Genomic DNA, 24,766 nt, shown 5'->3' on the forward strand with positions numbered 1-24,766 from the left:
GGGGGATAAATACTTTTGCAAAACACCTGTAAATCAAATTGAATGGGAAGGGAATGGCACACCAATGAGTAAACAAAGAGCAGAAAGAAAAAATGGAACAAGGCAAAGCTGCCAATGTTCTCCATTTTCAATAATTTCCTAGGCATGTATTAGCCACCCCAGGTCTTTATCAACATACGAAGTAAAAAGTAAAGCATAAGAAATTCCAAAATGTAAGGATAAAAATGAAAGAAACAATTAAAAAAAAAAAGTCTTCTAAAAGTAAAGTCAAAAGTCAAGTCCCCCATCTCCACTCTCTATGCAGGAAGTTTTGTAAGGGACTGTCGGTCACATGATGGGTGTCTAGCTATCCTGATCCTTTTTCTAAAAGTGCTTTGGTCTGTTGGAGGGACTTTGTGTAGAAAAAGTCCTTCAGGACTTGTAGATGCTCTGCTTCATCCCCTTTGATTGAGTAGTCATCATGAGAGTTGGACTTATAGCTGTTCCTTTGGTCTTGGCAGTACTGAGGTGGGTTCCATTTTAGATTTTGGGAGACTGTTTTCTCAACTACTCCCATGGTACTGGCGGTTTGTCCTTGGCCTCTCGGAGTAGCGCTGTTTCTCCCAGTGTTCAACCTTGCCCCTTGGTTCCATGTGGCTTGGAACCAAATGATGATGTATTTCTTTTCCATCAACACAATGCTGATGTAGAGCCAGTTCTGCTTTGGTGTCTTTACTGACCTGCATTTTAACAAGTTGAAATGTGACTGGGGTAACATTTGCAGGGAAAAAGTCTCACAGCTTTATTTAGTAGCCTGTCTTTACTTATGATCAGAGCGTGTGTGTGTGTGTGTGTGTGTATGAAGAAGTAGCCAACAGAAAAGGGAGAGGGAGATAAAGGCTGCTTTTTGCTTGCTTTCACGTTTCCGACTGTGGCACAGTGTGAGGGGTGCTATAACTTCAGCCTTGTTTTGTGTCACATGTGGCTGCCCACTGCACTCTCCACCAGCCTCTACCAGATTCTGTCCATCATTAAAAGACAGTCTATGGCATTGAGCTGAAACTGTCCTTTGGTGGGGTGGAGTGAAAAATAAATGCGTGCACAAATGCACACAGAGCAGTTTATGGAGGAACAACAATCACCTAAAAGAAAGTGATCTTGTCGTGTCCACAGTCCACTGCTTTCAAGAAACTTAGTGTTTTGTACTTGTCAAAGTGTTCAGAGTTCAAGTTTATCAAAATGGCAGCGAATTTCTTGCGGTAGTCCCTCCCATAGCCATTGACCTTGGTGGTTTCAGCAATGTTGCGGTGCCATGCCAGCTTTTTGGTACCAGTATCAGTCTTTTGTGTGTCAACATGCATGGAACCGGTTATATATCGTGCACTGGCACGGTATCGGTTGAAAAATGCGAATGGTTAGAGTGACCATTCAAAGATTCTATCCTGGTGATCATGATGGACACTTGCAGTGCTACATACCCCTGGGGAGCCATCCAGGCTCAGTGTTTTCCCCAGAAAAAAAGTAAAGCCCTAAATTTTGGCATGATAATACACAGACAGTTGAGTGCCAATGGTGTGAAAGCAAGCGCCAAAGGTGCGAAACGAAACTAGGGGGGTCCGGGAGCATGCTCCTCCGGAAAATTTTTTGAAAATCGATGCTCTCAGGTGCATTTTCAGGGTCTCTGAGAGGTTTTAGATACATGATTATAGGATAGATTTTACCAGTGTTTCAATGATTTCTGACCTAAATAGTATTAATTTTGAAATTTGAATTTTGAAATTATGCTACATTTGACACACTTGGACAACTTCACTTCGTGAGAGTGTTTATAAGTACATAATCTTTCTGCAAACCCAAACTAATTAATTAAGTTTTCTACTCCTTTAAAGCAGATTAATTCTCCTTGGCTTTTGCTTGGCCCAATGTTGAGCAGCCCTCTCATAGTCCGTCTCGCTGTCATCCATGCTGATGTGGATCAAATTGTCCAGTGAGTCTTCTCCTAGCTTATTAAAATCAGTCGGCTTTGTTCGTCTGGTGGGGGACAACATCAGCAGCCAATGAGATCGCTTATAATGAATTGGAAGATTCCGGGATGTCTGACGTTTTCTTTCGATATTTTTATTGGACGGTTTCAACATCTGATCTTGACATAGCCAACAGCTTAGTTTGTTTACATCATACCGCACAGACATATTACTTTGATAGAATCAACACAAACATTGGGAAAAAAGACCGCTTGTTTAACACAAATATCAATCAATATGTAAATGGATCTGTTATTTGCTCTCCTATGTATCTAGTTACTTGTGGGTAGGAAATTTAATGTATCGGTATAAATCTAAGCGTATCAGATTTTAACTAAAGCGACTAAGCGTATCGGCAGGCAGAGCAAGCGTATCGGCAGGCAGAGCAAGCGTATCGGGCCCGATACACTAAAACGCTTTGGGGAAAACCATGCAGGCTGCAGCTGATTTTTTTTTTTTTTCCCCACCAGTGGGAGGTGTAATCCACTACCACCATCTTTTCCCCTAGCCTGTGGACCCCCTCAAACTTAAATGGCTGAAGCACCAGATACCCAAGAGTGAGCCGCACATTGGCATTCTTCATGTGGTGAAGCCATTGGAATAGGGTGTAATTGGAACACCAAGTGAAAGGGCATCCCAGCGTGTCGGAGAGTGAAGATGGCCCACTTGATGGCCAGACACTTCTCCATTATGCTGCAATTCATCTCTTGCACCAAGAGCTTGCTGCTGATGTACAGCATGGGATGTTCCTTCTCCTCCACCACCCCAGGACAAAACGGCCCTCCACCCTCTATCTGATGCATCAGCCTGCAGAACAAAAGGGAGAGAAAAGTCAGGTGAATGCAATAGTCCCCCCCCCCCCCCCCCACACACACACACACAAACTGCTTTTACTTGGGTGAAAAACCTGTTCACACAGCTCTCCCCTGGACCTGATCTGGTACCCCCTCTTTAGTGAGGTCAGTTAGCGGGCTGGTGATGTCTGAAAAGTTGGGTGTGTTTTTGTATATACAAATTTGACAGTATTTTTCATGTGACCACTAGAAGACCTTATGAGGCAGGGTTCGTTTCTCCCTATGGAGTGACCCTAAGGTCCCTAGGTCACTAGGTGACCCAAGATGGCATGGGGGTGGGCCTTTAGGTTTATTCGACCCGGACGTAGTTGAAGTGGCATCTGCTGATGCATCTGTAAAGAGCTGGATGGCTAGTCACAGTTGCTAAGGTCAGAAAAAGCATGCAGTTACACACACCATATCTTCAACATATAATATCCCACAGCTTCAGTGCAGGTATCAATGCGCTGTCGAAGCGCGCAGAAGGTGTTAGTACGCCTGTCATTATAGTGCGGACTTTCCATAGCATAGAAAATCGCCACGTTTCAATTTGTGTAACTGAACTTGTTTCATGTCACTGGTCATATAAACCTATGTAAACAGGAAAAACGTGGAAGAGTTTGGTCGCATCTAACTACAGCCCCAAAAAATACCATTGGCCATGCTGAGCCTAGCTACATTGCTAACAGGAGTAACAGTGTGTCTGACTGACTGGGAGGTCGCACAAAGCTCGGAGAGGTACGGATCAGCTCGTCTCAATTCAGAGAAGAACATATTTCATTATGGAAGTACGGTGGACTGTTCCTTTAAGAATTTTTTTTTTTTTTTAATTTGTCTAAGAGAGAGAGAGAGTACTAACACGCGTGCAACGTGCTAACCGACTGTAATATACAATCGCCCTAATGCACAGCTTTTCTTCACAATTTCAGTTTAACTGCTTGCCCAGGATTCTCCACCAATAATGTAAGGAAATTTAGCTCAGTTAGGGGAAATGTAGTAATAACACAAAATTATTATGCAACCTAAATTGACTATCCATCCACCAAAATAGTGAATTATTAACACCTATTAAACTAATAGTACAGCAAAACTCCTTTTACTGTGCAGTTAAAAGGTTTCTTTCTAACTTTTTTTGGGGGGGGTTAATTAATTTAAAGTCTTGGGTAATGGAAAGCAAGCAATTTAGGGACCAAAATCATGAGAAAATCAAACACAAATAATAAACAATGGGAATTGAGAATGAATTGTAGAAGTGAAATTACCAAAGAACATGAAATTGGGAATTATTTCCCTTCTCCCACGTAGGTTTGAGAATAAGCAAGGAAACCAAAAATCCTCAAAATTGGAATAAATTTTATTACAAAGGTAAACCTAAGCAATAAAGGAGGTTGATCTCAAGAGCAAACACTGATGTATGACCACTATGCATGATCCTAAAAACCCCAAAGGCGGGACATTTTTGACCCATCTAATTGGTGAATTTTATTTTACTCCAACTCCCTTCACTACCATTTAGATGTTCTTGTATTCTTTTAGATCCCATTCTAAACCAAGGATGCTGAGGCTGCAATAGGGCAGGTTGCCCCAACTCTCTTCCTATCTATTGTTGATGGCAATTTCCTTAATCGAGTAAAGCTTTTTACTTCTCATCTTAAACAATTTTCTGCATAGCCTGGTAAAAACTAGATCTATTAGACTTATTGGAGCCTGGAATTAAAGCTATTTGATAATTATGAACTTGTTGGGCGGCACGGTGGTGTAGTGGTTAGCACAGTCACCTCACAGCAAGAAGGTTCTGGGTTCGAACCCAGCGGCTGGCAGGGGCTTTTCTGTGTGGAGTTTGCATGTTCTCCCTGTGTCTGCATGGGTTTCCTCTGGGTGTTCTGGTTTCCCCCACAGTCCAAAGACATGGTTAGATTAATATGGGATGGCCTTGGGCTTGAGCGAGGCACCTAACTCCCAGCTGCTCCCCGGGCGCTGTTAGCATGGCTGCCCACTGCTCTGGGTATGTGTGTGTGTTCACTGCTTCAGATGGGTTAAATGCAGAGAGGAAATTTCACAAGTGTGTGATGAATAAAGTCTTTTTCTTTCTTTCTTTCTTTCTTTCTTTCTTTCTTTCTTTCTTTCTTTCTTTCTTTCTTTCTTTCTTTCTTTCTTTCTTTCTTTCTTTCTTTCTTTCTCTTCATATCTTGCTGCCCTCTGCATGTAGCCCTAAATCAGAGCTCCTTCTCTAGATGCATTAAGACCGATACAATGTCTTGCAAAAGTATTCATCCCCTTTTGTGTTTGTCCTGGTTTGTCGCCTTACAAGCTGGAATTAAAATGGATTTTTGGGGGGTTAGCACCATTTGATTTACACAACTTGCCTACTACTTTCAAGGTGAAAATTGTTTTATTGTGACACAAACAATAATTAAGATGAAAAAACAGAAATCTGGAGTGTGCATAGGTCCATCCGTGTCCCCCCCCCCCCCCCCCCCAAAAAAAAAGCCAATACTTTGTAGAGTCACCTTTTGCTGCAATTACAGCTGCACATCTCTTGGGGTATGTCTCTATTAGCATCTAGCCACTGGGATTTTTGCCCATTCCTCAAGGCAAAATTGTTCCAACTCCTTCAAGTTAGATGGATCGCATTGGTGTACAGCAGTCTTTAGTTATGCCATAGATTCTCAACTGGATTGAGGTCTGGGCTTTGACTAGGCCATTCCAAGACATTTAAATGTTTCCCTTTAAACCACTCCAGTGTAGCTTTAGCAGTATGTTTAGGGTCATTGCCCTGCTGGAATGTGAACCTTTGTCCTAATCTCAAACCTCTGGCTGACTCAAACAGGTTTTCCTCCAGAATTGCCCTGTATTTAGTGCCATCCATCTTTCCTTCAGTCCAGACCAGCTTTCCTGTCCCTGCAGATGAAAAATATCCCCACAGCATGATGCTGCCACCACCATGCTTCACTGTAGGAATGGTGTTCTCAGGGTGTTGGGTTTGCACCACACATGGCGTTTCCCCTGATGGCCAAAAAGATCAATTTTAGTCTCAATTGACCAGAGAATATTCTTCCATGTGTTTGGGGAGTCTGCCACATGCTGCTGAGCTAACTCCAAACGTGTTTAAGCAATGGCTTTTTTCTGGCCACTCCTCTATAAAGCCCCACTCTGTGGAGTGTACGACTTAAAGTGGTTCTATGGACAGATACTCCCATCTCTGCTGTGGATCTTCTGCAACTCCTTCAGTGTTATCTTTAGTGTTTTTTGTTTTGTCTCTTGATTAATGCCCTCCTTGCCTGGTCTGTGAGTTTTGGTGGGTGGCCGTCTCTTTTCAGGTTTGTAATGGTGCCCTATTCTTTCCATGTTGCTATAATGGATTTAATGGTGCTCTATGGGATATTCAGAGTTTGGGATTTATTTTTTAATTTTTTTTTTAAATAACCCAATCCTGTTCTATACTTCTTCACAACTTTGTCTCTGACCTGTTTGGAGGCTCCTTGCTTGTCATGTTGCTTGCTTGGTAGTGTTGCAGAGTCAGGGTCCTTCCAGAACAGGTTGATTTATACAGACATCATGTTACAGATCATGTGACACTTTGTTTGCACACAGGTGGATCTTAATAAATTGTGACTTATGAAGTGAATTGGTTGGATCAGCTCTTATTTAGAGATTTAAATAATTACAGAAGAATGCCTTGATTGTCACTGCACAAATGTACAGTGACAAAGGCATTCTTCTGTAATGGGTTGTTTTACAATCAGGGTACGCAAGCTAAAAATCACATTGAACACTTATTATCTTCAATATCAAAAGGCTTGACTAAATAAACTTGGTTGCTTATTGTAGCCCTGTGATAGCTCTATTTACCATGCAAAAAAAATTTGGTGATAACGTTATTTTTGGTGAATGTATGGCAATATGTCATATTTAGCAAAATTACTCATGTCATTTAGAAAAAGTGCTTTTTTGACCACAGGTAACTCCAAAAGGGATGCACTTAAATCATTCTTTATACCATAAAACAAATATTTGGTTCCATATCATTGGAAACATAGTTAAGTTTTAATGTTGAATGCCAGTCAGTTTTCAGACTGTTTTGATCAAATTAATATGTAATTGTGTCAAAAAAATGTCCTCTCCGAGACAGCTAATTTTTCAATATAAAATAACATATCTAAAATGATCATTTTCATCCTAAAATGTGGTCAAGATATTGGGACATAAATATTAGAGACAACTAACACAAAGCTTACAGCCTTATATTTAAAAGCACTATGGAAGTAGTGGATTCTGAATTGTCAAAAAAAAGTCCTCTCCGAGAATCACTTCATTTGTTTCTCCCAGCCCTGCTTAAAGCTACACTTAATCTTGTTATAATAAAAACTATTACACATGCCCACGTTCATATGTGTATTAATTTCCAAAAGTGCAGATTTGATAGTTTTTTGTTTTTTTTTTTAAACCAGTTTGAATCAATTTGAATTTTGGACCCCTGTGACACAAACTTTGTACCCTGATTGTAAAACAACCCTAATATTAGATTATGGTCTTAACCAGTTAGAACTATGCCCGATATCCAACCCATCAAAGTGTCAGTAGAGTTAATGCAGTAATTCATTTATGTAGAGGATGAGAGAGGGAATTCAAAGGAAATCACTTGCAATTAAGTTTCAGGCCTACTTGTGTCTTGTAGCTTTGCTTTGATGCATCTGACAAATGAGATGACAGCAAAGCTCGAGTCAGTCTAAGGATGTGTTTTAGAACAGACTTGTAGTGTGGGGAAATAAGGCTGGACCGGCGGCCATTTACCAGTAATTTTCACATTTTTCTATCTGTATTTTGAAAGCATCAAACCAGATGGACCATGAAAAATTGTAAAGATATGGGTCTAATCTACTTCTAATTTTCTTCCAAATGTTACACTGGGCGAATGCGTTATGTCGTAACGCAGCCTGTGAAACGGGCCCCTACGGGCGCAACTTTAAAAATTCATAACTCAGCCACTCCTAGCCCCACCAAACGTTACAGGCACCTCCCTTTCCCAAAGACCTTTCGAACCAGCACAGGCACGGCCCGGAACCACCCTGCCTCAGCCTGTTATTCAACCCTGAAACCCCCGTGCGAGCGTTGCTCGCTGAAAATTTAATATGAGCCCTGGTTCGAGCCAGCCTTTAAAAATTCATAACTCGGCCACCAAAGGTCCTAGCCCTGCCAAAATTTACAGGCACCTCCCTCTACCTGAGTGGCACACTAAATAAGATGATAATACACTCAGTATTCACTGTTTTTATTGCACGATGCATTTGAACTAGTGTTTTAGGGTTGATAGTATCCGATTGATCGTTGTTTCTATTTCTGCATAAATATGACCTATCTGATTGAGAGTTCAGTTTACATGAAACTTGCCAATCAATGGTCATTTTGTTATTATTATGTGTATTTTTTTTAATTCATAATAAGAATGAGAGACATAGTCATATGCTTTGGAGGATTGTAGATTTATATTTTAAGAGTTTTTATTTTCTTCTATTTTCTAAGTTCTAGTCCAGCAGATTTTAGTCTGAATGCCAAATGATATGACCATGTCTAGTTTTGAGTCATTTTAAAAGTAATTTTGTTACAAAGTTACTTGGAATCTTGTACTCAAAATTTTAACTCTGTTATGTAAGAATAGTTGTATTGTTAATTACTAAATTTCTTATAGACTTGGTATAAAAATAGTCATTGACATAATGTTTCATGAGTGTTATTATAGTACCTATATATGAGTCCCAGTAACTTGTAACCAACTGGAACATCTTTGCCCCTCATACTTTTTTCTAGACATGGAACTGACCTGTGTGTACAGGTAGTCGTCGACTTACGACTGCGTTTGGTTACGACTGACCAGTCGTAAACCGATCTGGTCGTAAGTCGGCCTATGTTAAATGAACGTAAGTATATTGTGATGTGTAATGATATTGTAATCATCTTAAAGTCTTATTTTATCAACATTTTCTTATTTCATTACCTTGGCTCATTATTTGGTTTAAGTCAAACACTGCATACTACACTGGGTACAGTACTGTACAATTCATTTAATATGTGCAAAACAAAAAATACGAAATACAGGTGTGAAAAATAGAAAACATTTTAGTTTGAAACATACCAAAATACAAATGTAAAACATAGCAAAATACAAAATTTAGTGACCGCTGGCATTACTGGTGCTTGGCTGTGGGTTGTCTACGTCATCATCAGCTGTTGCAGTGCTCAGGCTGGCGGGAGGATTTGCTCGTTTCATAAACCAGGAGCTGGGGCGGAAACTGTATGACGGAGTTCGCGAGGGAGCGTGAGAGAGACTGCGCATGTGCCTGGAGCTGGGGCGGAAACTGTTGTACGCAGCGAGAGGCGCTGCCGGGAGCTAGGGTGGAAACTGTCGTACGCTCAGCTGGGAAACACTTGCCAGTCATAACCAGACGGTCGTAAAGTCGATCGGTCGTAAGTCACATAGGTCGTAAGTCGATGACTACCTGTACTACTGTTTTCTTGGGTGTAACTTTGAGCATGTTTTTCTTGAATCTTCTGACATTTTCTTGTAAATTTTGTATTCAGTTTGTAGTGTAATTAGCAACTAATGTCTTGTGTAATTTGGCCTTTGAAGATCTCAAAAATGTGCCTGGAAATAGCTGAAAAACCATCTCCAGGCATCTAAAGCCCTTCAGCTTCTGGAGCCATAAGGTGGGCCCTAGACCCCTGGCTTTATTGTTCCAAGCCTTTGGCCCATCATTCGGACAGGCTGAAATTTGGATGGACAGACAACATTTCAGACTTGTATGTCCTGTAACAGTCTGCTTAAAATTCCTTGTTTCCCACACTGGACGTGTGTGAGAAGATAGTTGCTCTTACTTATTTGTGTGTGGCACACTCGCTCAGCACTTCTTAGCCTGATAACTGTCTTACTACCGTGTTTTATCTTCATATGTGAACATGTGTGCATGGATGTCTCTGTCACTCAACCAGTCTTTGCAGCAGGATGCAACTGGTTCCCTCTGTGTTTTCTATTTGTGTGCGCGCACGCTTGTGCGATTGCATGTACAGTGGTGCTTGAAAGTTTGTGAACCCTTTAGAATTTTCTCTATTTCTGCATGAATATGACTTAAAACATCAGATTTTCACACAAGTCCTAAAAGTAGAGAAAGAGAACCCAGTTAAACAAATGAGACTAAAATATTATACTTGTTCATTTATTTATTGAGGAAAATGATCCAATATTACATATCTGTGAGTGGCAAAAGTATGTGAACCTCTAGGATTAGCAGTTAATTTGAAGCTGAAATTAGAGTCAGGTGTTTTCAATCAATGGGATGACAATCAGGTGTGAGTGGGCACCCTGTTTTATTTAAAGAACAGGGATCTATCAAAGTCTGATCTTCACAACACATGTTTGTGGAAGTGTATCATGGCACGAACAAAGGAGATTTCTGAGGACCTCAGAAAAAGTGTTGTTGATGCTCATCAGGCTGGAAAAGGTTACAAAATCATCTCTAAAGAGTCTGGACTCCACCAATCCACAGTCAGACAGATTGTGTACAAATGGAGGAAATTCAAGATCATTGCTCCCCTCCTCAGGAGTACCCTCCATCCATCCATTATCCATAACCGCTTATCCTGTGCAGGGTCGCGGGCAAGCTGGAGCCTATCCCAGCTGACTATGGGCGAGAGGCAGGGTACACCCTGGACAAATCACCAGGTCATCGCAGGGCTGACACATGGAGACAAACAACTATTCACACACTCATTCACACTTACGGTCAATTTAGAGCTAGCAATTAGCCTAACCTGCATGTCTTTGGACTGTGGGAGAAACCGGAGCACCCGGAGGAAACCCATGCAGACACGGAGAGAACATGCAAACTCCACACAGAGAGGCCCCCGTCGGCCTCTGGGCTCGAAACCGGAACCTTCTTGCTGTGAGGTGACCGTGCTAACCACTACACCACCGTGCCGCCCTAACTTAGTTTTGACCAGGAAATTTTACAAGAGCTCAGCTTTTATGGATCATTGAAATAAGCCAAAAAATTAGTGAAGAAAGCTTGATATATATACAAGAAATCCATCACCCCTCCAATACATACATAGCCAGCTATATTTTGTGAAGTATCAATATCTGATCAGCAGTACTTGTTACATTTGTCAGTTTTAAATATCGATGTGAGCCGAGATCAAGTTGGAAGTAATTTGAAGATCTTGATGCAGCCCCCCCTTTTTTTTTTTGAATTTGGTGGAATTGAAATGGAACTTGTCAGCTTTGCATTTTCATTTTATAAATGTGCTTACAATTTCATAGTGGTATAAATAAAATTGTCTCACATGTAAATTAGCATGATCTCATATATATGTACTGTTGCATTCAGGAGTAGACTTCATGCATTCAGTATTCTAATGCTTTTATATTTTGAAGTGCGGATCCTCTGTTTTACATTCATCAGTGCAGTGAGACAGTGACTTGTCAGCTTTCTTGACTGGCCCGTTAAACTGAGTGTCTGCTGTAAGCTGTTTAAGACGGAACATTTTCAGAAGACATGTTCTGAGCATTGCTGTGTCCCTCTCTTCAAACTATAACAGTTCTTTAAAGGAGATACATAGAACCTTTATTTTTAAATACATTTCTGAGTGGATAGTATCTTAGTATCTCCATCCTTGACTCTTGTATGCTGCATAAATGGGAATTAAAAAAAAAAAATATATATATATATATATATATATATATATATATATATATATATATATATATATAATGTTAAAAGATAACTTTAATTTTCTGAGATGTAATAAAAACATATTTATATGCCAAAGTCAGAACGTAACAGAAGTGTTGTGGACATATATATTCTCAATTTTAACAATGTAGAATTACTTTTTGAAACATAGGAAGGTGATGTTTTAGCAAATATAATTAATAAACATGTGTAGTAGAATAAACATACACATTCTTTCAATAAGATTAACATGGTATATAGCTAGATTGTAATTAATTTGTAACAGATGCGAGATGGACAATCATAACAGAAGTAATGTAACAGACATCATTTTGGAACTCATAGGCTTGACTTTGGCATATAAATATGTTTTTATTACATCTCAGAAAATTAAAGTTATCTTTTAACATATCATTCATTAAAGATTACATGTTTTGTGACCTGATGGTAAAAAAAGAAATGGTTTTAGGTGAATTTTTAAAAATAAGTTCATGTCCCCATTTCAGTACCCATAAGCGTGGAATCACTCATATATATATATATATATATATATATATATATATATATATATATATATATATAAATTTTTTTTTTGAGAGTTAAAATCGACCACAAAGTTGGCATTCGAGCTGCCCTGCTGAGCCAGCCAGCCCTGAGTGCGTGACGTCACAGCGGTAACTGGTTTTAAGGCCGAGGCCTTTGACAGCTAAAGACCAAAGTCATATAAAGAAAAACTTATGGTGAAAGTAAGAAATGCCGTTACCGACTTGCTCAACTAAGACTGATTTGACTTCATTGATTGTGGGTTGACTCTCATTAAAACAGGATAGGTGTTATAACTTGTGCAGCAGACATGTACTACATGCATGCGTTTTCACTGATAAAACGTAAAAGGCTCATTAAATCAGATGAACTGAGACAATCACATTCTGAAGCAAATTAAATAATCTTATACTGGTAACTTAAACACACAATACAAGTTGCATGTATTAATCTAAATGCATGTAAACAAGTGTTGTTTTGTATTCAAATGAGAGTTGGAGCTTACCCGTCTGTGTTCTCGCTTCTTGAAGGCCGACCTTGTGGCCGATTTGTTTTGAAACAATCTGACTTTCAGTTCTCCATTCATTCGTTTCTTCCATGTAAGGGTGAGATATTGCTGCTGAGGCAAGCATGTCCAGCAGAGAAATCAGATGGCTGGTCCACTCATTCTCCATTTTCTCCATACTGAGTACTCCACCATTACTGCTCGGCTCAGGCAATTACTAAAACCCGGGATGGGACAGAACATCACTGGTTTTAGCACCAACCGTGGGGAGGTAACTGCCCGAGCGATAATATGTCCCGTCCTGTTCCGTCCCGGGTTTTAGCAACAACCCTCGGCTCACACGCCGGGAGAACTGTTGCAACTGAACTTACTTTCCTTTTCTTATAATTTTCTTTTCCTTTAATTGTTGGTACTGCACCCTCTTTCAATACGGGCTTATAGCCAATGTTCCTCAATAGATCAGAGGTCTCGTACGAGTCTTCAGTAAAATGTGCAGAGCAGAGGAGAGACCACTTCATAGGCGCCCAGTGTGCCCGTGAACTTCTCGCAAAATGCATCCAAATCTTTGTAGTTTGAACATTCTTGGGCCATGAATGCAATATAAATCCACCTTTTGTCGTGTTGCTGCACCCACCAGCAGCACATCTACGTGCCATTGCGATAAATTAGCTTAAAATGGAAGCTCGAAGATGCAGTCAGCTTTGTGTTTTAGTAGAGTGGAAATGGCGATGAGACCAATAGCCTTCCTGTGGTGACGTCACAGATGTCAAGGTCGTTCACTCAGACCGCTACCTATATGAATCATTTTAATCATAAAAATTACTATATTAGATTTATTGTTAATGCTTAAAACTATTCCTGTGCCATTCTTGAGGTCTCAAGGCATTTATAAACAAAAAGTGAGGCCATGGTTCTGCATATCTCCTTTAAAGGAGTACGCCACCCCCAGGTGAAATTGAGTCAGTCCCTGCAGTCCCTAGAGTTGGATGAGTGAGCCAAAGCGTTTTGTAGCCGACCCAGCCATTGCTCTGATCTAGAAACGCCCCGGTTAGCTTAGCTTAGCGTAGTCGCTGTAATCCGGCGTGTCCAGCTAGCATTGTCGTTGCAAAAGTGAATCAAATAACTCAAGATTTTTTAGAATTATTTCTCATGACCTGTACATTCACATCGAGTACACATATCAATGCAAATTAACACGAAAGGATTTACTAGACCGATTTATATATGGAACTATTTTCGGCCACAGCACAGGCAATGCACCGCTGCAGGCGCAAAGACACCGCGCAGCACCTGAAAACCGCTGCGTGGTGTCTTTGCGCCTGCAGCGGTGCATTGCCTGTGCTGTGGCCGAAAATAGTTCCATATATAAATCGGTCTAGTAAATCCCTTCGTGTTAATTTGCATTGATATGTGTACTCAATGTGAATGTACAGGTCATGAGAAATAATTCTAAAAAATCTTGAGTTATTTGATTCACTTTTGCAACGACAATGCTAGCTGGACACGCCGGATTACAGCGACTACGCTAAGCTAAGCTAACCGGGGCGTTTCTAGATCAGGGCAATGGCTGGGTCGGCTACAAAACGCTTTGGCTCACTCATCCAACTCTAGGGACTGACTCAATTTCACCTGGGGGTGGCGTACTCCTTTAAGTTTTCATAGCTTCCCCAGTCCAGATCCCAGAAGACAATCCATAAATATACATTGTGACCATTGTATTGAATTCTTATTATTATTCAGGTCTTCTTATTATTCATATAATAAACATAATAGCACTTGTACATGCTGATAGCATGGCTAACATTTATAAGCAATATTTATCTTTATCACGTATGGGTCATCATTTAAAAAAATAAATAAATAAATAAATAAATAAACAAATTAAAAAAAAACCTGACATGAAAAATTGTCAAAGAACATCACACGTAATAATTTAATGTACATATTCCATATCATGGGCAGCATCCTGTTTCAACTGAAGACACCCTGTTGGTAACAGCACAAGCTGCTTTGCATTGAACTGTGTAGACTTAAAAGTGAACTGTGTGGGCACCAGTTTTCTTTCTAGTGTACTTTACTCTAGTTGGTGTGGGCTAACATTAGAGACATTAGCTTGATTTGTTGTTTCTGTTAATAGGTGTTTTCTTACCTTCATAGTTGTCACTGTATGAGAGCATAGTTTGAAGCCTTTTTGCAGCTTGCTAGATTCTCTTATAATAAACAGATTTCATCTGATTATCTTGCTAGACTTTGCAATTATTCTTGCATATCTGATGAACATCATTCAACATCAGGAGCTCTTGCAGATGCCATTGCGTGTGTTGTGGAAGAATCAGAAATGGAGGAGCATTACTAAGAAGGAAAAACTTTTCTGCTATTTCCAAATTTGTTTTAGTTCAGAAAACAGAAGTATGCTTTGGATGCAGACAGGTATCCACATGACTGTCTGGAGCTCATGCGTTCACCCAAAGAGATGTACAACATTCCTCTCAAAGTGGCTATGTTGTGAGTCTTGACTTTTTTTTTCCTTTCTTTCTTTATGTGTAATCAGTATACCAGACTGGAGGGGGGAAAAAAGCATTTAGATAACTGATTTAGAATCAAGTCCTCATATTGATATTCAATTGATTTTAACACAGTTTTCAGTGATATTTGCTTTATTCTCAAATTTCTTGGGTATCCAGTTACCTGTTGAACCCCTTCAGTATCCTATCCTGTGTGGCAAAGTCTACCTGTGGTCTAAACAATGCCGTTATTGCAATATTCATCCTCTGCACACTAAAAGGTAAACAGATTTCATCTGCATGCATCACACTGTCATTTTAAGACAAGTATCTTTTGTGTAAACATTGTATATTTATTAGAGCAATAGTTTTATAGAAGAAATGTCAGCACATTTTACAGTTTTACAGTCTGTACTTTTGTCTCATTTACTTCTATTTTATCTGTACTTACAGAAGCTAGAGTAACTCTGGATGGCATTTCAAATTACATTAAAATTGGGTAGAATTATTTTTTTTATTTTTTTTAAGGGTGGGCAAAATTATTAAACATGGTGGGTCTTATTTATCATTTCTTAGTGCAGTTATGTGCAAATATTTCATGTGCTTAACCAAACTAATAATTTCTGCCAGATTTACAACCCTATTCCAAAAAAGTTGGGACAAAGTACAAATTGTAAATAAAAACGGAATGCAATGATGTGGAAGTTTCAAAATTCCATATTTTATTCAGAATAGAACATAGATGACATATCAAATGTTTAAACTGAGAAAATGTATCATTTAAAGAGAAAAATTAGGTGATTTTAAATTTCATGACAACAACACATCTCAAAGTTGGGACAAGGCCATGTTTCCCCACTGTGAGACATCCCCTTTTCTTTTTACAACAGTCTGTAAACGTCTGGGGACTGAGGAGTAGTGCAGCGGTTAATTGCATATTTCATAAGAATCCTTCAAATGCTGACACAAGCATGAAATTCTCCACAAATATGCTTTAATGTCCTCTCTTTTAGAAAAGGGTCCTGGCCACACCAAAAATTCAAGATGGCCACCATTTTCCAAGATGGCTGCCCGAATGTGACAATTTTTTGTTATTTTCCCTCTTTTCTTAATTTAATTTTCCAAGTGAACCATGTTTATGCTCTTATATGCTAATTTTACAGATTTTGTTGTCTCTGATATAAATTTAAGAAGGTTAGCCTTCAATGTGGTGCCCAAAATGGCTCGAATTATTTGCCAGGAAACAACGACCTTATGAGGCCATCCCGCCAACCAAAGCCGCTCTTCTCCAACATACCAAGCATGCTGCCTACCAGGCCGGTTGTGTGTGGAGCCAGGCAACCCTGTGTCAGCCTGAACCTGAGAGTCCTGCTGACTGGGGATGGCAGAAGTCTGTTGAACAGTGGCACGTTTTCTGGACGGCCAATGCTCCCATAGCCAAGAGCTGTGAGCAACTGACCAAATGTGGTTGCAAAACCAGCTGCCGTGGTAGATGCAAGTGCTTCAGGCTGGGCCTTGTGTGCACAGCACTCTGCTCCTGCAAATGTGAACTGTAGATCAATTTTGCGCATTGATTTTGTTTGTCTTTTGGTGGATGGCATGCGTTGTCAGACCATCACTTTTGGGATTATTGTGACTTCCTACAGCCTAAAGGTTTTTTATATAGTTGCAAATAAGTTAGAGTTAAGTTAGTCATAAGTGTTTAGAGTTAAGAGTTAAGTGTTAGAGTTAAGTGTGTTTTAGAGTTAAGTGTTAGAGTTAAGTTAGTCATAAGTGTTTTATAGTTATAAGATATGTATAAGATTGTGTAACAGTATTACTAATGTAGATATTAAGATAACACTAGAGGGCAGTAACAGATACGAGATAAGATAACATAGAAGTTATAGATGTCACTGTAAGTAAAACAAATCGAATCCTGTTGCTTTCTTTTCAATGCAGTTCAATGCAATTAATTTTTTTTTGTTGAATATCTTCGCTGATTGTGCATAATAGAACAACATTTTCTTCTCTTCTTTATTTTCTCTGGGGCTAGAGCCAGGTTCGCCTGGTTTGGTGGCCCCATGATAACTGGGCTGTGCCCAGTGCCACTGCTGGTCTGTGGCTGGATACGGAGCAGGCAGAGCTGGGCTCTCCTAGCTCCGATAGTTTAGGTTGGACTTGGAGGTCTTCTTTGTTTAAATCTTGAATTACATGGTAGATTGTGGGAAACAGTTCATGATCACAATCCCATGATTTAAAGTTCATTTAAATGGAAAAAGCATGTTTATTTCAACAGATATATGGTCTCGGTGTGAGATTGCCAGATACTGATGGCGGCCATCTTGAAAAAAGGTCGCCATCTTGAATTTTCACATGGCCAGGATCCTAATCTGAAAGAGTATATCCAGGAGGGTATCTGTGCAAAATTTCATGCTTGTGTCACCATTTGAAGGATTTTTTTAGTTATCTGCTCCACTAGAGACAAGTTGCTCAAGTTTAGGGATAGGAATGTTAACCCATTCTTGTCTAATGTAGGATTCTAGTTGCTCAACTGTCTTAGGTCTTTTTTGTCGTATCTTCCGTTTTATGATGCGCCAAATGTTTTCTATGGGTGAAAGATCTGGACTGCAGGCTGGCCAGTTCAGTACCCGGACCCTTCTTCTACGCAGCCATGATGATGTAATTGATGCAGTATGTGGTTTGGCATTGTCATGTTGGAAAATGCAAGGTCTTCCCTGAAAGAGACGTCGTCTGGATGGGAGCATATGTTGCTCTAGAACCTGGATATACCTTTCAGCATTGATGGTGTCTTTCCAGATGTGTAAGCTGCCCATGCCACACGCACTAATGCAACCCCATACCATCAGAGATGCAGGCTTCTGAACTGAGCGCTGATAACAACTTGGGTCGTCCTTCTCCTCTTTAGTCCAAATGACACGGCGTCCCTGATTTCCATAAAGAACTTCAAATTTTGATTCGTCTGACCACAGAACTGTTTTCCACTTTGCCACAGTCCATTTTAAATGAGCCTTGGCCCAGAGAAGACGTCTGCGTTTCTGGATTGTGTTTAGATACGGCTTCTTCTTTGAACTATAAAGTTTTAGCTGGCAACGGTGGATGGCACGGTGAATTGTGTTCACAGATAATGTTCTCTGTAAATATTCCTGAGCCCATTTTCTGATTTCCAATACAGAAGCATGCCTGTATGTGATGCAGTGCCGTCTAAGGGCCCGAAGATCACGGGCGCTCAGCATGGTTTTCCGGCCTTGACCCTTACGCACAGAGATTCTTCCAGATTCTCTGAATCTTTTGATGATATTATGCACTGTAGATGATGATATGTTCAAACTCTTTGCAATTTTACACTGTCGAACTCCTTTCTGATATTGCTCCACTCTTTGTCGGCGCAGAATTAGGGGGATTGGTGATCCTCTTCCCATCTTTACTTCTGAGAGCCACTGCCACTCCAAGATGCTCTTTTTATACCCAGTCATGTTAATGACCTATTGCCAATTGACCTAATGAGTTGCAATTTGGTCCTCCAGCTGTTCCTTTTTTGTACCCTTAACTTTTCCAGCCTCTTATTGCCCCTGTCCCAACTTTTCTGAGATGTGTTGTTGTCATGAAATTTCAAATGAGCCAATATTTGGCATGAAATTTCAAAATGTCTCACTTTCGACATTTGATATGTTGTCTATGTTCTATTGTGAATACAATATCAGTTTTTGAGATTTGTAAATTATTGCATTCTGTTTTTATTTACAATTTGTACTTTGTCCCAACTTTTTTGGAATCGCGGTTGTATATTTGTAAAAAAAAAAGAATAAAATTGTCCTTTTTTTTTTTTCTTCTCCCAAATCCCTATCTCAGTATATCTGAATCTAAAATATACGATGAATTTACTTCTATAATACAGGGTGTTTTCAAAAAATTTTATATTATTTGAGATATAAATATCCCAGAAACCTAAATAGTCTAGGCAAATGAAACTGAACAGGCTTAATGTTGAAAAATATAAGATTTATTCCTCAAAATTTGAATAAGAAATTCAAAGGTATCTGGAGTCCATGAATGATTTCACAGATTTTCAATATGCGTACCGCCTGAGACACAGACACACACAGACAGCCTTCCTCTTTAAACTTTTTGTGCCATGTCCAAATCTGCATTGCAGCTGGTGCATTTTTAGAAAATTCTCTTATAAATGCACGCTGCACAGTCTTGTTCAAGCGCACTCTAACATACAAAACGCCTTTTCTTTTCCAGTGAATGGCCTTTCTATACCTCAAAAGATAAAAACGGAAAACATTAAACATGACGTTTTGACCTGTTTTCACACATGCTGTTAAAATTTGAGGTCAATTGGATGAGAATTGGCAAAGTTATTAGATTGTGAAATATAATTTTTTTTGAAACACCCTGTATATATGTATCTAATCAGTAAATAAATAATCATGTAAAAAAAATGCTCACGTTGTGTCCCTACTGGTCCCACATACTGAATTTTACCATCGCACTGGAACACTGATAACATCAACAACAATGGCGGATAGTGATCTTGGATTTTCAGTCAGTAAATGAACACGTAAAACCAGACAATTCACAAAAGTTCACTATTATTTAAAATTTGAATTACTTTCATTTACTTTTTTTATTTCAATTTGAGAATATCGATAGTATGAAATACAAAAAATGGTTTTGTCCACCAGAATCGAGCTAAGCCCATATACTTTTAGGACGTATGTGAAAATCTGATGATGTTTTAGGTCATATTTATGCAGAAAATATGAAAAATTCTAAATGGTTCCCAAACTTTCAAGCGCGCACACACACAGTGGTGCTTGAAAGTTTGTGTACCCTTTAGAATTTTCTATATTTCTGCATAAATATGACCTAAAACAACATCAGATTTTCACACAAGTCCTAAAAGTAAATAAAGAGAACCCAGTTAAACAAATGAGACAAAAATATTATACTTGGTCATTTATTTATTGAGGAAAATGATCCAATATTACATATCTGTGAGTGGCAAAAGTATGTGAATCTTTGCTTTCAGTATCTGGTGTGACCCCCTTGTGCAGCAATAACTGCAACTAAACATTTCTGGTAACTGTTGATCAGTCCTGCACACCAGCTTGGAAGACACTAATTTAAAGTTCTTGCTTGCTTATCCTTACTTGTCTACTTGCTGGTTCAGTCATTCAGACAGAATCATTCCAGACCATGTTGCACTTCCCTTAGCAAACATGTAGTCTCTTCCTTGTCAACTTCAATGTATAGGTGTAACGTCAGGTCCTCACCTTCACTGATGCAGTAAGTGTTCTACTATGCCGCCCTTAGTCACAGTGCTAAAGCTCAGGTTCTTTTCTCGAAGCACAAACACAGCATAAACACCGTAGAACTAAACAAGACAAAACAAACACGAGACAATCAGTTATGCGTCCAAATCCACGGACAAACTTGGACATCAATAAAATCATAATTAGACAATCACTCTACATACCACTTTTGCCTGCTTGTGGACTAAGAGAGGATTTTACAACTTGTAGTTCCTTGGTTGGATGGCTTAGAATTCCTTAGAGAACTTGCGTGGAGATCATTCAATCATTTTCATTCACAAACATTTGACAGGAAGTGACATAACGCATGGTGGAAATGTCCAAAAACATGATATTTCAGTACAAAGATCATAATAAATATCATACAAAATATTTAAATACATGCATTGAATTAGTCAAAATTTAATGAACCAATTATGCAAATAAGTCCACAATGCCACACAGTGGAGAAAACACCGAAAGCCTTGTGACTGCAAATGCAACTAATATGATATATGCAAATATTCTGTTTTTACAAAATATTCAGTGTAATTGAAATAAATGAGCAATTTATACTTGACAGTGTAATTTGTGGATAAAATTGCAATAACTTATTACCAGTGATATATAAACCTTGACTGATAGGCTTCAAAGTCCTATTTGTGAGTCTCCGTGTGTGTAAATTTCCACAAACTCAACAGCTGTCATAGGATAGGTTCTATTGTCCTCAACTAACAGGATTTTCATGAATATCAAATCTTTCAGTGCTCCAAGGAAGGTTTTAGGAATACATTTATTGATTAGGCTTGATAAATAAGGCTGTGTGTCTGTGTCCAAAATGTAATTGTGGAGGAAACAGTACTAAAAAAAGTGATGCATCCTAATGAACCCGTCAGTTTTAGACAAGATGACCATTTCAGTCCAAAGTTTTGTTATTAAATATATCAAGCAGAAATAACTTGAGTGGTTTAATCGTGCTTATTATACCTGTCTTATTGCTTATAACATCTGATTTAGCTTTTTTCTATGTATTTTTCAGGAAATGCTTTGTTGAGTGCAATATTCTTGTCCTTGGCAACCTATCAGAGCATCTATCCTCTCACATTGTTTGCTCCTGCCCTTCTTTTCCTGCTGCAGGTGATGCCTCATGATGTGTAGACTACAGAAATACCAAAATAAAAAAAAAAATTGTTTTTGCAATCTACTCGACACAATATCACTGAAATGTGCTACAGTCAACCTAAAGTCACCCAATAACAAAAAGCTGTGCTTTAGTGGGAATGTCTGATCTGTCACAATTTAAACTCTCAGTATAATCAATCTTTCTCTCTCTCTCTCTCTCTCTCTCTCTCTCTCTCTCTCTCTCTGACAGAGGTTATATATCCCAGTCAACCCATGCAGGAGTAGTTTCTGGTCCTTCACCCTGCAATATGCCTTCATGTTTGTAGGAAGTCTGGTTGTTATTGTCTGCCTCTCCTTCTTCTTACTTGGATCATGGGACTTCATCCCATCAGTCTACGGATTCATGTCTGTATACAAGTTGGATGATTTTCCTACCCCTTTATCTAATAATTGATTAGAGGTTAAAAGTGATTGCAAGAATAGAATGAATGTGTGTATAGAAAGATAGCGCTCTGGAAAAAATTGAGACCACTTCAATATTTTCTTAAATCAGCATCTCTATGTATGGCAGCCATTTCATTACAGTGTCTGTGCTGGAATTTCAACACAAGCACACCTCGTTTTACTTAATGAGGTACTGATTTAGGTGATCACCTGAACCAAATCTTATTTAATGAGGAAAAGTACAACCCCGATTCCAAAAAAGTTGGGACAAAGTACAAATTGTAAATAAAAACGGAATGCAATGATGTGGAAGTTTCAAAATTCCATATTTTATTCAGAATAGAACATAGATGACATATGAAATGTTTAAACTGAGAAAATGTATCATTTAAAGAGAAAAATTAGGTGATTTTACATTTCATGACAACACATCTCAAAAAAGTTGGGACAAGGCCATGTTTCCCACTGTGAGACATCCCCTTTTCTCTTTACAACAGTCTGTAAACGTCTGGGGACTGAGGAGACAAGTTGCTCAAGTTTAGGGATAGGAATGTTAACCCATTCTTGTCTAATGTAGGATTCTAGTTGCTCAACTGTCTTAGGTCTTTTTTGTCGTATCTTCCGTTTTATGATGCGCCAAATGTTTTCTATGGGTGAAAGATCTGGACTGCAGGCTGGCCAGTTCAGTACCCCGACCCTTCTTCTACGCAGCCATGATGCTATAATTGATGCAGTATGTGGTTTGGCATTGTCATGTTGGAAAATGCAAGGTCTTCCCTGAAAGAGACATCGTCTGGATGGGAGCATATGTTGCTCTAGAACCTGGATATACCTTTCAGCATTGATGGTGTCTTTCCAGATGTGTAAGCTGCCCATGCCACACGCACTAATGCAACCCCATACCATCAGAGATGCAGGCTTCTGAACTGAGCGCTGATAACAACTTGGGTCGTCCTTCTCCTCTTTAGTCCGAATGACACGGCGTCTCTGATTTCCATAAAGAACTTCAAATTTTGATTCGTCTGACCACAGAACAGTTTTCCACTTTGCCACAGTCCATTTTAAATGAGCCTTGGCCCAGAGAAGACGTCTGCGCTTCTGGATCATGTTTAGATACAGCTTCTTCTTTGAACTATAAAGTTTTAGCTGGCAACGGTGGATGGCACGGTGAATTGTGTTCACAGATAATGTTCTCTGTAAATATTCCTGAGCCCATTTTGTGATTTCCAATACAGAAGCATGCCTGTATGTGATGCAGTGCCGTCTAGGGGCCCGAAGATCACGGGCACCCAGTATGGTTTTCTGGCCTTGACCCTTACGCACAGAGATTCTTCCAGATTCTCTGAATCTTTTGATGATGATATGCACTGTCGATGATATGTTCAAACTCTGCAATTTTACACTGTCAAACTCCTTTCTGATATTGCTCCACTATTTGTCGGTGCAGAATTAGGGGGATTGGTGATCCTCTTCCCATCTTTACTTCTGAGAGCCGCTGCCACTCCAAGATGCTCTTTTTATACCCAGTCATGTTAATGACCTATTGCCAATTGACCTAATGAGTTGCAATTTGGTCCTCCAGCTGTTCCTTTTTTGTACCTTTAACTTTTCCAGCCTCTTATTGCCCCGTCCCAACTTTTTTGAGATGTGTTGCTGTCATGAAATTTCAAATGAGCCAATATTTGGCATGAAATTTCAAAATGTCTCACTTTCAACATTTGATATGTTGTCTATGTTCTATTGTGAATACAATAAGTTTTTGAGATTTGTAAATTATTGCATTCTGTTTTTATTTACAATTTGTACTTTGTCCCAACTTTTTTGGAATCGGGGTTGTATATAAGCCACTGCTGTGGTCATCACTATCCTCTTGCAATAGGACCAGTTTGGATGGTAAAAAACATTGCTAGTAGTACCTTTAAATTTAATTGGAATACAAAAATATCTATTCATCATGCCAAAAGAGTTAAAAAGAAAAGTTTTTTTTTTTTGGGGGGGGAGAAGTGTTCAGTTCTGGCTTTACTGGCAGAGGGATACAGTGAGCATCAAGTTGCTTCCATCCTTAAAATTTCAAAGATGGCAGATCATAAGAACAAGGTCAAGCAACAGACACTGGGGACAACAAAGTTACAGACTGGCAGAGGGTGAAAACAACTCTCCACTGATCGGGATGATTGTCAACAACTTCGAATGTCATTCAACAACCATAGGATGACATCAAGTGACTGACAAAAAGAATGGCAACTGGGGTTAAGTGCATGGCAAGGACTGTTCAAAACAGGCTCCTCGGTGGTGAGGTTGAAGTCATGCAAAGCTAGAATAAAGCTCTTCATCAATGAGAAGCAAAGAATATGAATGAATGTGAATGAACCCTTTATTATCACTGTTGCCAGTGAAATTGACCATCAACCTGTCCTTACAGGGGGGAACAGGACAGGAAGACAGGGATAAAAGAAAAGGAAACACAACATGAGGAGAGATAAGGAAAAAAAGAAACACCCCCCCCCACACACACTATGCTCCTGTCAGGAGTACAGTGTGGGAACATTTAAAAACCCTTTGCACATAAGCACACAATAACACAAGTACACTTTAAAAACGGGACTTGAGGGGGGTAAGGGGGGGGAGGGGAGGAGGTAGAGGTAACCCAGCGCAAGCAAGCAGCCGTCCGCTCCTGCAGCCATGAAGGCGCTGGTCACGCACCCGCTTGTCACACTGGGGATGAAAATAGCGACCGCAGAAAGTTGGAGAAGGAATGCAATGTGACCACCTTCCGTGGAAGCATG

At 39.4% G+C, this 24,766-nt stretch overlaps 1 protein-coding gene across 1 annotated transcript in view; it reads left to right on the forward strand.

The window, feature by feature from the left end:
* Positions 1-24,766, forward strand: part of pigu (phosphatidylinositol glycan anchor biosynthesis, class U) — a 78,127-nt gene that overhangs the window by 40,742 nt on the left and 12,619 nt on the right. The window contains exons 5-8 of the mRNA XM_060919185.1: positions 15,006-15,115; positions 15,295-15,395; positions 21,454-21,551; positions 21,787-21,941. Of these exons, the coding sequence (XP_060775168.1) occupies positions 15,006-15,115; positions 15,295-15,395; positions 21,454-21,551; positions 21,787-21,941 (464 nt within the window). The remainder of the gene's footprint in view (positions 1-15,005; positions 15,116-15,294; positions 15,396-21,453; positions 21,552-21,786; positions 21,942-24,766) is intronic.

Source organism: Neoarius graeffei, chromosome 4 (genome assembly GCF_027579695.1).
Source record: "Neoarius graeffei isolate fNeoGra1 chromosome 4, fNeoGra1.pri, whole genome shotgun sequence".
In the NCBI taxonomy this organism is placed as follows: domain Eukaryota; kingdom Metazoa; phylum Chordata; class Actinopteri; order Siluriformes; family Ariidae; genus Neoarius; species Neoarius graeffei.